This window comes from Labrus mixtus, chromosome 20 (genome assembly GCF_963584025.1).
Source record: "Labrus mixtus chromosome 20, fLabMix1.1, whole genome shotgun sequence".
Classification (NCBI taxonomy): domain Eukaryota; kingdom Metazoa; phylum Chordata; class Actinopteri; order Labriformes; family Labridae; genus Labrus; species Labrus mixtus.
The window spans coordinates 18,656,303-18,673,391 of NC_083631.1; the positions used below are offsets into that span (position 1 = coordinate 18,656,303).

Here is a 17,089-nt window from a genome sequence, read left to right on the forward strand (position 1 = left end):
GGACTTTCGTTGCTAACCTTCAAATCATAGATTGCTTATCAATCCAACTTTTATCTTGTCGAACTTGCATCAGGATTGAGTACATGTCAGTTTGAGAGTTTTCTTCCTCAATCATTTGTCAGTTGGGATTTGCAGACACCAAGTTTGTTGTGCATTGTTGGTAGTTCCAGGGCCCTGGGTGATTAAAGAACTCATAGCAAAGACTGGAGAGAGAAAAATGTGTCCGCTTTGAGAGCTTGAAATTTCAGGGGTCATTAATGCAACAGGGGAGTTTCTGGCATTGCTCAGCAGCTCATAAGTGATGGTCATTTCGTGCAAAAGAGACACTCAAGTATGACTGATTGCACCTTTGACAACCTCAATTGGGCTTTAAACTCTAATTTAGCTCTATGGAAACACGACTACACAAAAAGAGAATTGGCGGATATCTAGAGCCAGCTGACTTTGTTCCCAGCATGCTCTGCTGCCTCAGGTTGTTACCCAGGTGATGAGTGGCCACAGATGGCTTTGTTGTGGGTGAGAGAGCTCAGCCAATAGGGCTTCGGGGAATGAACACGAGCGACATGATTGGTCAGGGCCAGGTCGGGGCGACGGGCCAGTGTGTGTTGTTAGTCCATCAGCGGCTGTCAGGGGAGCGAGGGGGGGGAGATGGCACACACACAGAGGAGGGCAGATGGGTTGTATGTACAAATTCACAGCACCCCTGTGACATATTGCAATATTTAAAGTGTGTCACAGTATTTTGTATGACTCGTTTCGTGAGTTCTTCAGGGGGCTCCACTCCACTGAAGATTTTTAAGTTAACAGCTAACCCTAAATTAGTTGATTTTATGATTCTTTTCACATTTCTCATGCAACAAAAAGTTTTTTCAGTGGATTCTGTCTCCATCAAGAAGTCAGCTAAAAACATGTCACAATAAGAAAAAGGATGTTTTGAAGACATTTATATTAATAGATTGAGCTGAATAAGAGAAAGGGTCTGTAGTTCTGATGACAAGTGTCTTTGCCTTGAAGGCTTTCAGTGAAGTTTTTAGCTCACTTCCTTTTTTCCCCGTGACAGCCATGATGATAAATCCACCGTGGCACTTCTAAGATGAATGTGTTTTGCTGAGTAATCGAAAAATAAAATTAAATAAAAACAGGAGACAAATGACCGGCTAAGAGCCCTGGCCAGTGCAGCAATCAGACCAAGTGACAACTTGTGCTCCAGTATAAAATATGCTGCGAGCATGCTGGAGGTTTGTGTGTGTGTGTGTGTGTGTGTGTGTGTGTGTGAGAGAGAAAGTCCGAACGAGAAACAAGAGAAATACACCCCCTCTGCCACCTTAAGAGAATATTCCATCATGAGAGATTTACAGTGTATCTCTCACCTTACTGTGGTGAACATTGTGCCTTAAAAGACTTTCACACTTATTCATCACTGTGCGTCTGTCGGTGGGGCTGTGTGCTTGTGTGTATGTGTTTATGTGTGGGGAAAGGGCGGGGGGGCCTGCAGTTTGTTCTGACAGGTAATTTCAGTCTCTAGCCCTGATATATGAGGGTCAGAACTCAAGAAGCCCATGTACGCACAAACACAACACACACACACACACACACACACACACACACACACACACACACACACACACACACACTGCGTCCTGGGGCAGCTGTCATGTAAGCTGTCCAGAGACATGTTAGTTACACTCTACACACACTGCAGCCGAGGATACCGAGAGTTATAACGCACGTCATCTGCTGATGGATTTAAACTAATTGATTAATTTAAAGATTAATGTAATTATAAGGCTTGTTGATATGTAGGCTAATCAGTGTAGCGACATCGTTATTCAGCTTTCCATAACAAGAAATGTCAATTTCAGACTCTTTATACACCTGAAGAACATGAAAATTGAATATTAAAAGTTTGTTAAAATAAATAAATAAATTAAGTTGCTGTAAAGTAGTATGTTAACATATTTATTTAGCACTTTTCATCATCGGGGAGATCAATTTAACTCTTAGTATTAGCTAAAGACTAGGGTCATGTAGAACAAGGTAAGCACTCAGTAATTAATAATAAGCAGCCAGTATGCTATCAATCAATCACTCAATCATTATTTGTATAGCACAAATTCAAGACGCTTTTAAAAAAGATCATATGGGATAATATGCAGGAAGGACTTCTCCTTTGTATTCCTGGCATTCTTGTTGTCCACACTTCCTGATGTGGAGGTCGGAGTAGGCTGTGCGTGAATGAGGACGGCGGTGGTGGTGGGGACGACTCAGACTGATGGTGGTGGCTGGGCGTCAGGGACGTCGGATGGTCTTCATGTGTTTTTGGTTGGATAGGTAGTATGGATTTTTATACAAGCAGCATCATGTCCACGGCTGTCTGGTTGTTTTTATCTTTTTTTTTGGAGGGGGTGGGGGAGATTATGACGAACAGTATAAAGACGTTTTCAGTATTGCTGTCATTAAGAAAGGATAAAAAATGATTGACAGCTAGTGAGGCTGTACCTCAGACGTAAATGAAGTTTCCCTTTTCCTCAGAGCATTAAGAAACATGGACAGATGGGACCGCAGAGAAGAAGAGACGAAGGAAGTTTAGTGAGTCGCAATTTGAACTATACTGCAAATCCCCCAAGACAAGTGGTTTATTAATTTTTCATCAGAGGGAAGGGTATCCAAGAGAGGTGCTCCAGTGCTGTGCGGGGAATTTTGAGTAAAAAAAAAAAAAAATAAACAACATGTTTTGCATATTGGAGAAAACCCTGCGATTTTTCACAGTCAAGTCAGCCACACTGCAAAGGATCCCAAGCCAATACAAACCTAAATCCTTTTATGTGCAACAAACACAAACCTGCTGAAGTGGCTGCGCGGACATGTGTTGCATTTCACGGTGAGACTGCTAGCTCAGGGAAGAGAAAAGTGTAATTGTTAGCATAATCTTTTGCTGCCCGGACGAACACACAGAAATAACCGCGCAGACAGAATGTAAAAACACACACACACACACACACACACACCAGAAAGAGAACAAGACGGGCAAATACACTGCTAAGCTAGCGTTCACCTTGTACATTCATCTCTCACATCCCGACTGAGGCTGAGTGTGTGTGCTCAAGTGAAGAACACACCCTTAGGTCATCTTAAAAGACCTAGATCAGCACTGATAGCAGCCCACAACTCGCACAGTGTGTGTGTGTGTGTTGCTGTGTGTGTGTGTGTGTGTGTGTGTGTTGGTGTGCGCGCTGCTGCAGCTCATAGATCACGAGCGCTGACAGTATAGCTCATTGTTTTGACTGGTCCTTGTCTTGATGAAGGGTAAACGCCTCTGTCTCAAGCAAGTTCTCTCTCTCTCTCTCTCTCTCTCTCTCACACACACACACACACACACACACACACACACACACCGAGTATTAGGGCAGCTTATCCTAACATCCTTGTAGGGACTTTTCCCCCTGCAGTGAAGACTCTTCAGATAAAACACAAGCTCTCATCTCAAAGTGAGACATTAGTAGACATCGGCAGAACAAGGGAGGGCTTGAGACTTTTCATCTTTGTTGTCAAGAACATTTTTTTTGAACCATACAGGAAGTGATGCTGTTACCATAAATAGACCAGTTCGTCCAGAAATGTGTCGCTTCATTCAGTGACGGACCTAGACTTTTCAACTGGGTGGTCTAAGTGGGGCCTGAGGTATGTGCGCATACACACAAAACATGTTTAAAATCTTCTTAGTTTAATTATTTAAGGACTGAAGAAGAGAGCTATAGGCTGCTGCATCACAGCAAAGATAGTTTTTAACACAAGTCCTGCCATGTGACAAGGCACATATCCAGACATAGAATGGAGTTTTGGGCTGGCTACTGGGGTTGCTATGGTCACCATGGCATCCCATTGGATCCACCCCTGGCTTTATTAATTTATAGGCTAGAAAATGGAAATATCTCAGTTTGTTTTTGGCTCTATATGGATGCGTATACTTTCCGCCCCTTTATTTTTTATTTTTCCGGAGCCTTCTTTTCCTCTATTCTTCCTCCTCCTCCTCCTCCTCCCCCCTAATGAAAAGAGAGATTACTGATATAATGGAGGCTGGATAGTGAGAGGAATTGGATCGCTTTGCTCTGATCGCAGTGCTACAGGGGAGAGGAAACACTCGGCGCGGAATTGTTGGGTTGGGCAAAGTAATTGTCTGTGTTTCTGTGTAGTGAGCGCGGGGCTGTTTATTTTGTCGGGGGTTTTGCGGGGTCATCTCACAGTGTATAAACTTCGATTCGTGTTTGTATCCTAGCAACGCCCTATCAGGTCCACCTGCTTGATGGACGTTTGCCCAAACATACTTGCAGACACACACTCTGCTCATCCTTCCTGCATCCATCCTGTTGTTTTTTTAAAATGATGTTCTTTGATTTGTGCATCGTGAAACGTGCTGTATGTTAGCAGTAGTCATGTTGATAAAATTATAAAGTTGTAGCTGTTTGCCAGGAGGCTTTAGGTCGGCCCTAACTTCAACACTTTGCCTGTTTCTACATTGATTGGAAGTTAGGTTGAGATAGCATTTCCAACATCGTTCAGCTTCAAAACCCCACTTCAGAAAGCAATACGTGACATCACTGGGACTACAGTATGTCCATGCTTTATATACAGTCTATGGGACGCACTTTAAGGGTTCCAGGGAGGTGGTCAGTTGGAAGAAAGTGGGCTTTAAGGGAGGGAGGCCTTATAGAGACAGAACCTACAACAGCTTGGGTTAGACAGAGGCTGTGCTAAGAGTTTTAACAGACAGGACTCAATGTCAAACTAAAAAACAAACATCAGCCTTTAAGACAGAGGGATGAACTGAGGTTGGCTGAACATCCTCATTTGCTCCCTGCAAGCCTTTTTGTTGTGTGTAAATGTTGTCTACTTACAAGATGCTGTACTCAAAGCCATGGACTTCTGACACCCTGCATGAGTTTCGACATTGTTACATCAGATCGTCTGCAATATCGTTTTAAATAACAAATCTTTGATGGCCTGCGTCAAAAGAAATACGAGCACAAGGGAGCGAACATAATCCAAATGAGCAACAAAGGAGAGCAAAATGTAGCGTAAACAGATGGAAAGAAGGGGGAAAGCTTTGACGGTTTGTGTGCGTGTGCGTGTGTGCGTGTGTGTGTGTGTGTGTGTGCGTGTGTGCGTGTGTGTGTGTGTGTGTGGCCTGTCTGCATCACTTCCAGATAGATGGTGGCAAAGCGCAGAATGGGCTGTTGTCTAAAAGAGCAGCCCCGTGCGCCGGTATCGATTCCTCTCGCACCTCTTCCTCGGCTGTGGTCGCACATAATTGGGTTCAGCGCCGCATCCCATGTCCAATCAAATGGTTTAATACTTCTCACCTGGCTGCCTGCGGGGCCAATCAGATTATTTTAATCACAAAAACCCACTCAATCCCCTTATCTCTGGCTGATTTCATCTGAGCATTGAGTGGCTGTGTGTGTGTGAGAGTGTGTGAGTGTGTGTGTTACCAAAAGCTATTTAAAGGGACACACAAACGCACTTTAAAAACACATTTGACCCAGGCTGTTTTCTTTATTATGCATCATGAAATGGTATTTATTGCTTTTATGTGTAACATGCTCATATGGGAATATGAATCATAAATCTTATTTCATATACTTACTGTGACTAGATAATCAGAATTTCAAGAAAAGGTTTTTTCAAGGTTTTTGTTTTTCTCTCGTTGTTTCACATGGTTTTGTTCCGCTTCGGGTTGTGCCACCGTCTCAGACTACTGGATGTGCATTTTCCATTTTGAAAGTTTTCACCTCGGCGACGCCAGAATGGAGACGAGGAGGAAGGAGAAAAAAAAAAAAGGGAGAGAAAAGAGGAGCTGTCTCCCCCCTGTGTTGTACATGACCGCTGACACAAGGAGTGAGGGAGACAGAGTGGGACAGGACAGCCCGTGATTAATGTGGAGGCTGTGTGGACCCAAGAATATCTTCCCCCTGCCCTCCATCTTAGCTAATGTGACCTGCCATATGGGTCACTCATTACAGTGTGTGTGTGTTTGTGTGTGTGCTTTAGGTGCTACCAACCTTTTTTTTCCTTCACAGTATGGATTTTTGGTACCTAGACCTGAGGATTGGTCGATTTTCATACCGAGTACCCCTCTCTCTTCACCATTGTGAATTAAAAACCTAATATTGTAAAGTACTGATTGCTGAAATGTTTGACTAACCTTACAAAACATGGTTGTTTTTATTAGTGTTACATGATTAATCACCTGTTACAAATCTACTTTTTAAGGCTTATTGGTTATGGTATCAGATAGGTTATTTGACTGCCGCTCTCTGATACCATATACACAATACCTGATACAAGGTATGGGGTACCTGACCCCTGATATCCGATTCCCAGTACCCGATATCTGATACTGCATTGTGGGCAGTATCATGCGTATACCCATACTTGTATCAAATCTAATTGAACCTTTTTTATTCTGTTCATGTTTCTAGTATTAAAAACCCTGAACTATTTTACTAATAATACTGTCGTTCTATTAAAACACACATTTCCAGGAGTCTTACCTGCTTACAGGTTGACCGAGCCACACACTCACTCACACACACACACACACACACACACAATATTGTAGGACATGAATGGATTTTTTTTTTTTTTTTAAATCCCTTAGAATAAAATGTTCACTCTTAATACAAAAGAGCTTGTGTGAATATTTTATATTAGTAATACTACTAGATTGTAATTTGACTTTTTCTCATGCTAATGTATTAATTTTCCTCTTTCCTGTTTCTCCACGCCTCTGTTCATTTCTCTTCTTTTTCTCATCCTCGATTTTCTCTCACCTCCCCCTCCACGTCCGTCCTCTACTCTCTTACTCCTTATCACCCTCTGCCTTGCTACTCCCCCCTCCTTCCTTCTTCCCCCCCCCCCCCCCCCCCCCTCTTCTCCGTTCACTATCAGGTACATGATGAATGTGACATGGGATGGCAAGGACTTGTCATTCACAGAGGACGGCTATCAGGAATTCCCCAAGCTGGTCGTCATTGTTCTCAACAAAGACAGGGAATGGGAGAAGGTAGGATCTACACCTGTGTGTGTGTGCGCGTGTGTGTGTGTGTGTGTGTGTGCGTGTGTGTTTGTGTGTGTGTGTGTGTGTGTGTGTGTGTGCGCGTGCGTGCGCGTACATTTTGTGTGTAAATTATTAAGTGTGTTCTTTAGGACCAGTTACAACTGTAACATGGATTATAGTATATTTACACTTATTTGATTCATTTAACTTTTCAAGCTAAAATTGAATCATTTAACTAAAAAAAAAAAAGGAAAAAGTATTATCTGGCCGTATAGAGAAGACGAGGAAAAGTCAGAAAACACATGCACATCACTTATTCAGGTACTGAATCGTAAAAAAAAAAAAAAAAAAAAACACACACTAGATATGATGCACAAAAAAAAAGCATCACCATTGCTCTATCTTTATTTATCTGCTATGTGCATTAAAGAACACAACGTTTTGATAGCAAATATAGCATATAGCCCAGTCAGTCATATAGCAAATAAATAAGTGCATCTTTGGGAGCCATAGTGTTGTGAGACTTTGTGCATCACATCTAATGTCGTGAAGGATACAGAAGAACACTAGCATCGAGGAAGATACAAAATAAATAATCTTTCAACCTCATTTTTTTTAAAGGAAGAATGTGCGACTTTTTGATCCAGTAGATGTCGCCCTTGAGCCCCAGCATGAAACCAACACAAACTGACACCTCCGCCATTAAGCCTCCGCTCTCCCCCAGTGATACACCACAAACCCCCTCTCTCCTCGCGTTCTTTAATTAAACAGCTTTTCTACGCAAGAGGATGAGTCGGCGGGCGGTCCCGTCCATGTAAACATGAAGTAAACACGGCTCAGACATCAGTACAGCCAGCGGGACTCGTGTGTCTCACGCGTTGTACACAATCATGACTCAGAGAGACATTTACACAGGATTGATTTCTTCTATATTTATTATGTTGCACATTCTTCCTTTAACGACAGAGAAATTTGGTTGGCGACTGGTGAATATTTGCTTGAATTACGGCCCTAATGTCTTCCTTGTTGACGGTTTTGTTTGTCTTTTGAGCATGTTTCTGTGACTGAAGATCAACACAATTATTAAATGTTTCTATTTTTTTTTCCACTTTTTTTTGCATATCTTTAAACATACGGTCCAAAACCAATCTTTCTGTGATAACCCTGATAATAATGACCTATCTGTGCGTACAAATATGGTTTCTGTTGATGTTTTTAATAGTGACTGACACATTGTTTCCTCAACCAAAAGCTACCTCATCCAATGCAAACCTAATAACGGGTAAACTGGTAAGTTTCTGGTTAGAGTGACAACCAGTTTGGCTAAACAGAAGAAAGAAAAAAAAACCCGACGCCTACAGAAAGTCTACCTCTGCATCATTGTACAAAACTTAGTTGATCAATGAGCTCATTTACTAACAAGCCTTTGGATCCCTTCAGCTGGTTAATGCGGAAAAACTTTGAAAATAAATGGCCTCCATGAGCGGCTGAGTATTCGTGCTGTTGTAATGGACTTTAAATGGCAGCCATGTGTCTTTATACCTACAGCTGGCTGCCTCTTACAGACCTAAATGCCTCATGTTTAATGCCTTAATAGTTCATCATTCAGAGATGTTCAGGCCGGGAAGGCAAAAGTTCGAGAGAGGAATTGAAAAAGTGGAAGGATGTGGCTAAAAATAATGATTAGGATTTGGAAGAGAGGGAGATAGATGGTTATGTGTTTTTTGTCTTTTCATTCGTCTCCCTTGCTGTTTACCCCATTTTTTTGTTCCATTCTCCCATAACGTACCCCGTGTCTTTCCTCATATCTCCTCTTCCTGTTTCTTCCTGCTCCCACCTTTCCTCCATGTTTTTTCTCCCTCATCCCTTTCCCTGTGTACCTTTCCTATTCCAGATTATCCTTGCATCTGTATCTTTCCTAATATCCCTTCTTCCTCTTCCTGATTCCTTTTTTCCTGTTTCCTTTTTGCTTCCATCTTTCCATCCTTTTCTCCTTTTTTTCCCCCTCCTTCATCTATCCCCTGCACTTGTTTCCTATTCCAGATCATCCGTGCATCTGTATCTTCCCTAATATCTCCTCTTCCTCTTTCCTTTTCCCTCTTTCCTTTCCTTTTTGCTTCCATCTTTCCATCCTTTCCTCTATGCTTTTTTTCCTTCCTCATCCCTTCTTCTGCGCTCCTTTATAGGCCAGATTATCCGTGCACTCTGTCTATAGCTGCCATTGCGGTTGTGGTCTCTGATAGCACATCAAAACCACAGTTAATCAAAAGACTGAGACCTCTGTTATTGAGGTGGAATAGGGTCAATGCCCGTGTGTGTGTGTGTGTGTGTGTGTGTGTGTGTGTGTGTGTGTGTGTGTGTGTGTGTGTGTGTGTGTGTGTGTGTTTCCCCTTCCACTCTGGTTATTGACAGGAATACTTTTTGAGCAACCTGTGCATGAACAAAATCCTTTTTTTCACGTCACATCGGTGTGTGTGTGTGTGTTTGTGTGTGTGTGTGTGTGTGTGTGTGGCTGTTACAGTATTCGGTTAAGTCTGCCGCAATCTGCACAGCCTCCACCCAATCTTTGAGCCAAGCTTCTTCATATTTCATACTGACACGCAACCACCAACACAGGCTCACACACAAAAGACCCTTTGTTGGTTTGCTGACGGGAGGTAGAGTGTGTTGTTGTAAACAGAGAGCCAGAGAAATTGATTAGTACCACTTCACTGTGGTGCAGAGAAAGAGAGACATGGAGACCCAAAGTGGAAACGTAATTGGGAGCTTGCTTTCCCTCTCTCTCTCTCTCTCTCCCTCCCTCTCGCTTACCCCTTCCCTCTGCTGCACTCGTCCTACCCATGCGCAAAAAAAAAAAAAAAAAAATCCGTAGCTCACACAGAGCGGGAGGAGAGAGACTTCCATGATGATCAAGAGATAAAAATTCAGAAACTGCACTAAAATATGGATATGCACTAAAAATATAAAATGTGTCCCCTTGAGGCACAGGAGGGGGAGACAGGCAGAGGAGGAGCTATATGGAGCGATGCAGAGACAAGCGAGACACAGAGACAGATGGGCCCAGATAGCGGGAGCAAATGAGCACAGGAAAAAAGAGACACAAAAAGAGACGGAGAGAGGTAAAACCGAGCCACCAGCTTGTGCATATTTTCCCTCTTTCTGTTTCTGCCCACCACAGGTGTTTAACACTCAGGTTCTCAAAGAATCCACACCTGCTGGTCTCTGTAACAAACACACCTGCTTTCACAAACAGATTTGGTTAGATGGTGTTCTTCTGAGTTTAGGGAAGAGGGGCTTTGAAAGTGCTACACCTGCGCAGTCGGATGTGTATGACTGTTTTTTTAAGGATTACGTAACCGCCATCAAATGACTGTTTTATTTAAAAGAAGCTCAGATTGCAGCAAATCATGCGAGTGTGTATGAATGGATGAGAGGGCTGGATCCAGAGTGGCTTAATAGGACATTTATGCAAAATAGGCTTTTATCTAGAAACCTTTTTTTTTTTTTTCATTACAGCCGGAGTCTTTTAATAGCAAGAAAATGTAACATTTGGGTGCAGCCTTTCCTGAAGAAAGGGAATACTTTAGCATTCACCATTTATAGAGTTTTACACTTGCTGAAATTATTTCCCAGTGTATCTCAATTTAAAAAAAAAAGAAACTCCGATAATGATGTTGAATCCAGAGGAAGAATTAAATCAATTTAATGATAGTCTGCTACTGAAAGGTTCAAAGGAGTGTGCGTAACTTTGGCAACAATAGCTGCTAACCCATACAAAAAAAATATATATTCACCTGAATATTAATGGCTTGTACTTGAAGCTCATTAAAACATGTATCATGTTTAAACAAGATTGATAGTTTAAAAAAAAGTTTGCAATCTTCTTAGGCATGGTGGTGCTTTAAATCAAAAGGTTGAATATTCAGAATGACATTTCTCACTTACTGATGGTTGAACTTGTGTTGATGAGAATATCTTCTGATTAACAGGTATTTAGTAGAAAGCTAAATATTTGGACAAAAGAGAAATGTACTGATAGTTATGCTAGAACTATCAGTTGCTGCTGAACAGAAAACGATTTGAATAACTAAATATAAAGATATGTAAATATAAAGAAACTATATCTCACATGGTCATCATCTCTAGCGTCACTAGAACATCTTTTCTTAAACGATAAATATGATTGTTTACATGTTTTATACAGTAGTTAGTTCGATGTCCATGTAAGTATAATTTTAACTTTTTATGAATTAATTTTTTTTTTTTTTTTACAAATTTTCTTAGAGGTAGAGGAAATACCAAGGTTAAGAATCACTGACTTTGCAGAATTTTCTTATTGCTTACAGTGTTACAGTACATAACCTCAGTGATTAAATGAGAAAAGTGTATTTACAGATCAGAACCAGGATGTTATGTTTTATTCCTGCTGAGTAGATGGAGTGGGTAAATTGCTTCAGGAGCTGCCGCAGTGTTAGGAGCCAGTTTACAAAATAATTATAACAGACAGCATGGGATTTGTGCTTGGAGAATCACAATATGGAAAGCAGATGTGCACAAAAGCTTATGTGCATACACACACACACACACACACACACACACACACACACATACACACACACACACACACATCCACACAAACGTGCATTTTCTGTCCTATTCTCTGAATCTTAAAGAAAGAAGACTAAATCCATGGATGTAGTTTTCTCTCACTCTTCCACCTTGTCATCCTCTTTTTCTCTGCCCTTGTTTTCTCACACACACGTGAATACACACACACACACACACACGCACACACACACACACACACAGACTGTAAAACACACGCAAAGACACAGAGCAAGCGTAGGAGGGTGAGAGCAGAATCCTTTCCCCCGACATAATTTTGTCTGACAGGAGTGACAGATACTGTTTTATGACTGAATGCGTTTCGCCACGCTATTAGGAACTCATTCTCCCATAATGCAATGTGCCACAACGATAACTCTACATGAGTGGCAAAGAGAAGGTGCTCAGTGTACAAGCACTGACCCCTGTTCTTTAAAAAAAAAAATATTGTAGCCTTTGATCGTGTATGAAGTCTGTGTATGTGAGTGTGAGTGTGAGAGTAGGTGAACTTGTTTACCTATCTAACAGAGCACAGTCGTCTTCAAATCATTCACCAACAGGGGACCATTGAGCCATGAGAGGACATTTTTGAAGCGTGTGTTTTTGTGTGTTTTTCAAAGGTTACAGACACAGTAAGGGAGCGAGGGACGGTGGTGTAATAAAGATTAAACAGAGAGCAAGAAATGCAGTCACAAAGAGCATGTCAAAGCAAAAGAAAAGGAGGGAAGGAGAACAGAGGGAACAGCCTAAAAAAAAGGAGGGCAGGTGTGAGGAGTATTCGCCGAACAAAACAAGGGATTTCAAGAAAAAAGAAAGGAAAAAAAAAAAACATTCAGAGACTTAGTTCTTCTTGGGTCGAGTATCATCTCATCACAGAGTGGCTCTCAATCCATCGCAGGGTGATGGTGCGATAAGACTGCCGCCATGGGATGTTATTATGTGGTAATCCCACAGGCCCTATCATCGTAACCTCCCACTGGCCCTGCTGTCACATCGCACTTACACACACACACACACACATCCTAGTCCATGCAATGTGCGTGTGTAATATCTGGTGTTTTATACAGGGTAGATTCAGCATTATGCTGCTTGGTCGGTCGATAGAGAGAATCCTCTCATCTCTCTAGGCATTAATTTATAACCCTCTTTGTTTAATTAGAGCGAAGGAAAGAGGGAAGAGGAGCGCAGGAGGACAGGAAATCAGAATAGCTGCTGAAGTCAGCTTCTTTTTCCCCCTCCTCCTCTTCTTTCTCTTTTTTTCTACCCATCTTGTGAGTAGAATATATATATGTCTCCCCTTCAAGTTTATTGAGTCATCCAACCAAATCAGGACCAAAACTCAGAGCTTAAATGAATGATTGAGAGGAGACTTTATTACTGTGTCTGAATTTTTAACATTTCTTTGAACACAATTATACACATTGATACTTTGAAGGTTCAAAATGTAGTAAATGTAACCAGTATGGAGTGTGTATATTAGAATAGCACACGGCTTGCAACTAAGACCCATAAACGACTCCGAACTGCTTGTGCGGTACAAGCCAAATGTTTTGAACCTGCACTCCTTTCCTCTCTGACTTAGGTTTTGTGTTTGCTCCTTCCCCAGATTCCCCTCATTTCTGTGATACAAGCCCTATCTTACTGATTATGCACAAATTTCCCCCTTGGTTAAACACTTCAGAGTCCCGTTTGCTGCTATATCTTCCCGCACTTTTGGATCGACACACACACACACACACACACACACACACACACACACAGGTACACACGCATATACAGTACGTGTTTGTGGGGACACATGCACGCACCCACTCGCTTGTGAAATGCAGAACAGCTGTGGTAGGACAGATAGACAAATGCGACTGTTCCCTGGAGAGTGAAGGTGACACACAAGAAATCCCACACATGCCACCTCAACGTTCTGTCCCGACCCCCTAACAGCCATCACATACACACATGCACCTATACACACACACACACACACACACACACACACACACACCGGAGAAGATGTAGCCGACAGCAGAGTGAGCTGTTGACGGTGGTGCCAACTAAGAGTGGAGAAAAGACTCTAATCCCTGTCAGAGGATAGAAAACCACTCAAAGCAAAACAATTAAAATGCTAATTTCACTTCCTCCTCTCTGCTTGCCTGTTAATGACTTAGCCAGGCATGCAGGCTGCGCAACAACATGCGTGTGTGTATGTATGTGTGTGTGTGTGTGTGTGTGTGTGTGTGTGTCGGGGGTTAATGACTTCTGTCCTATATGACTACAGGGTCAAAGGGGTAAAATATTAGCACGCCTTTCTAATGTGTATATAACTGTTTGTGCTTGTTCTTTCACACACCTGGACAACATGTTTGGTATCTTATTCCGTCACAGTTTGTTACGTCACGCATGTTCGCGATCGTGTGCGTTAATGAGTTTGCGAAACAAACAAAACTTTCCGCACCACTCGACAGCAGTATTGCAGTAAGGAGCCACCAGAGAGACTGGAACAGAAGAAAGAAAGAAATAAGAGAGTTTTGAAATGGAGGGAAGGAGTGAGAGCGAGGTTTTGCCATTTTCTGTCTCCTGTAACATTAATAATTGAGAGTCGAGCAAAGCCTTTTTGCCTGCTGTTGTCTCGCTTTTTCTCCCCCCCCCCCCCCGTCCCTGTCTTACAAAAACACACGTCAACAACACACACTCACACACACACACACACACACACACACACACACACACACACACACACACACACACATTTGCAGACAGCTGTGGGTGGGTGAAGAGCATCCATACGGGAATATGTGACATCACTGCTCTGAAAACTTTCTGAATTATTAACAGAGTCGCAGCGCTATCATGCCGCCACACTCCCTCTCTCTTTCTCATATATGTTTGCATTTATAGCTCACTGTACATCCCTCTGTGTGCATTAGGTCATGCATCCCTACACACCATGCTTTTAATCCGTTATCTTGTGCCTATAGTCGTCCTAGCAGTCCCATTATTTATGGTCCGTAAACATGTATACCGGTTTGTATGTCTTTGTTCCAAAAAAAAAAAAAAAAGCATTGTATGTGACATGAAAAGGAATTGTTAACATGTGTCTACATTTGTAATCCTCTCCACTTCCTCTCTGCTTTAAGTTATAATGCAACAGGTTACAGCAGTTACAGGTAAAGATAAGTAACACACTGCATTTCTCTTTGGTTTCACTGGATATCATTTCCCCCACCACTTCTGCTTCCTGTCTGCTAATAACCGTAAGATCCGAGGGCAACAGTTTTGCTGAGTGTTAGCTTTAACAGAACGTGTCTTAGGGCAGATGCTGACTCCCGATCTGCTCACTAATTGTAAAGTATTGGATGAGAGCCGCACCTTTTGTAAAAGCCTTTTTTTTAACTTCCACTCTTGTTTTTTTGTTTCTTGAAAATCTTCTTGAGCTTAACTCATTCATCAACTCATCTCTGTCGACCTCCTATCCTTCCCTTCAGATGGGGAAACTAGAAAACCGCAGCTTGACACTGAAGTACCCGGTGTGGCCGCGCTTCAACTCCTTCGGCGATGCTGAGCTGGATGACAACCACCTGTCCATCGTCACCTTGGAGGAGAAACCTTTTGTCATCGTGGAGGACGTGGAGAGGCTCACTGGTACCTGCATGAGGAACTCAGTGCCCTGCAGGAAGCACATCAAAGAGTAAGTCATGTATTATGTAAGCTGGCGAGCTTCACCCAGTAAAATTCTTCTTAAAAAAGGCCTCTTTAAATTTCATTAACATAAATGTTTGTTTCTTTTACTCAGAACAAAAAGTATGAATTGATTGTCGTTTTTAAAATTGTTACTTGATGAGTATTTTTAGTTGTTCAAAAGAGTCCTATATGTGGCGGTTTACCCTAATTTGCATACAGTTTACATTTTTCTCACAACTTGTATGCCCCTCCCCCGTGAAGCACAATACTTACAATCCAACAAACATTGAATACCAAAGGAAAAAAGTGAATATCAAAATTAAGAACTAGTCCTTCTTTGACGTATTGTTTTTAAAGGGTATCAATAAGCAACTTGCTATCCATTTCATGTTAGCTTTGATAGCTTAGAACAAAGGGACTTGTGGATTAACACAAACGTAAATGTGATATTTCGTCACTTTTGAATTCAACCTGTTTTAATCCACAGAATGTGAATACTCAAAAATAAAGATGTTTTGCTCTAGTAAGCGTAACGTTTTAACTAAGCTAAACGAGAAACAATAGAGGGAAAAAAAGAATGGAAAAAAAAACAATCAGCCAAGCAAAATGCATAATGGTGCAGTACAAAAAATGGATAAACTGCAACAAAAAAAAAAGAGTGAAAGGTCCGCACACCGCTCAGCTCCCAATGAGCAACTTTTTTCCAACAGGGCAATATTACGATGTCAAGGGTCTTCTGCAGATCTCAAACTAAACATATTATCCAGTCCTTACGTTAAGCAACACTGATACGAGACAGAACTCCATCTTCTATTATGGGAATCAAAAATAACCACACATTCGTAGATACTGTTGAACTAAAGACCTAAAATTGTATCGGCACGACTTAAAGCAATGATGCCGAATGAAATATTCTCTTGTCTCACTGTGATGTGGTCTAATAATTGGCTGTTCACTTTGTGAGAACACAGTAAAATAAAGTGTTTTGGTAAAAGGAGGCACGAATAGCATCATCCTTTTTTATATTCCCCTCAGCACTTCCCTCCCTCCCTCGCTCGCTCCCCTCATAAGCATGGGAAGAGGTGCAGTGTGCGATCTATGCAGCAGCTTCTTTCCTCCCCCTGAAAATGGAGGCAACTGCTGTACTCAGCAGTTTACTTGCCTCCTTACCAATTTTCTCTGTGACGCCCAAATACGTCTAGCTTTTTGCTGTATTATATTTCTCAAGTTTACACGCATACGCAGAAAATGTGGCTCAGGGTTTGTGTGCGTTTGTGTGCCATTGCGTGGCTTCAGTGCTGCTGAATCAAAGCGTGTAATTGGTTTGTAGATAATTTAATATTATTGCTCCGCAACGGAAAAAAAATACACACTTGGGAACGCACTTACAGTAAGATTACCATGTTCACAACTCCAACTGTGTCATTCTTAAGGCTGGATACATACATGCAAACAAAAAATGCTGTCTGTAACTACTACACAGACACACTCGCATAGCCACACTCACTCAGATAACCAGATCTGATTAAGCAATAATGGAGTCCCAGGGAAGAGGCTACCAGAGATTTTCATCCAGAATCACTGTGAAGTAGGGCAGAGGATAAAGCATCTCCAAGGAGGAATATAAACACACACACACATATACACTCACATACACACACAAGCATATACACTCTCTTTTTGCCACATGTCCATTCACTCACAGGCCAGTGCATTCGGCTGCGCTCGACTCTCCCACAGCGCAATTCT

At 41.9% G+C, this 17,089-nt stretch overlaps 1 protein-coding gene across 2 annotated transcripts in view; it reads left to right on the forward strand.

Moving 5' to 3' along the window:
* grin2aa (glutamate receptor, ionotropic, N-methyl D-aspartate 2A, a) overlaps nucleotides 1-17,089 on the forward strand; it is a 140,099-nt gene that overhangs the window by 95,883 nt on the left and 27,127 nt on the right. For both annotated transcript variants that reach the window (XM_061026927.1, XM_061026926.1), the window contains 2 exons: nucleotides 6,949-7,063; nucleotides 15,145-15,347. In XM_061026927.1, coding sequence (XP_060882910.1) covers nucleotides 6,949-7,063; nucleotides 15,145-15,347 — 318 coding nt within the window. The remainder of the gene's footprint in view (nucleotides 1-6,948; nucleotides 7,064-15,144; nucleotides 15,348-17,089) is intronic.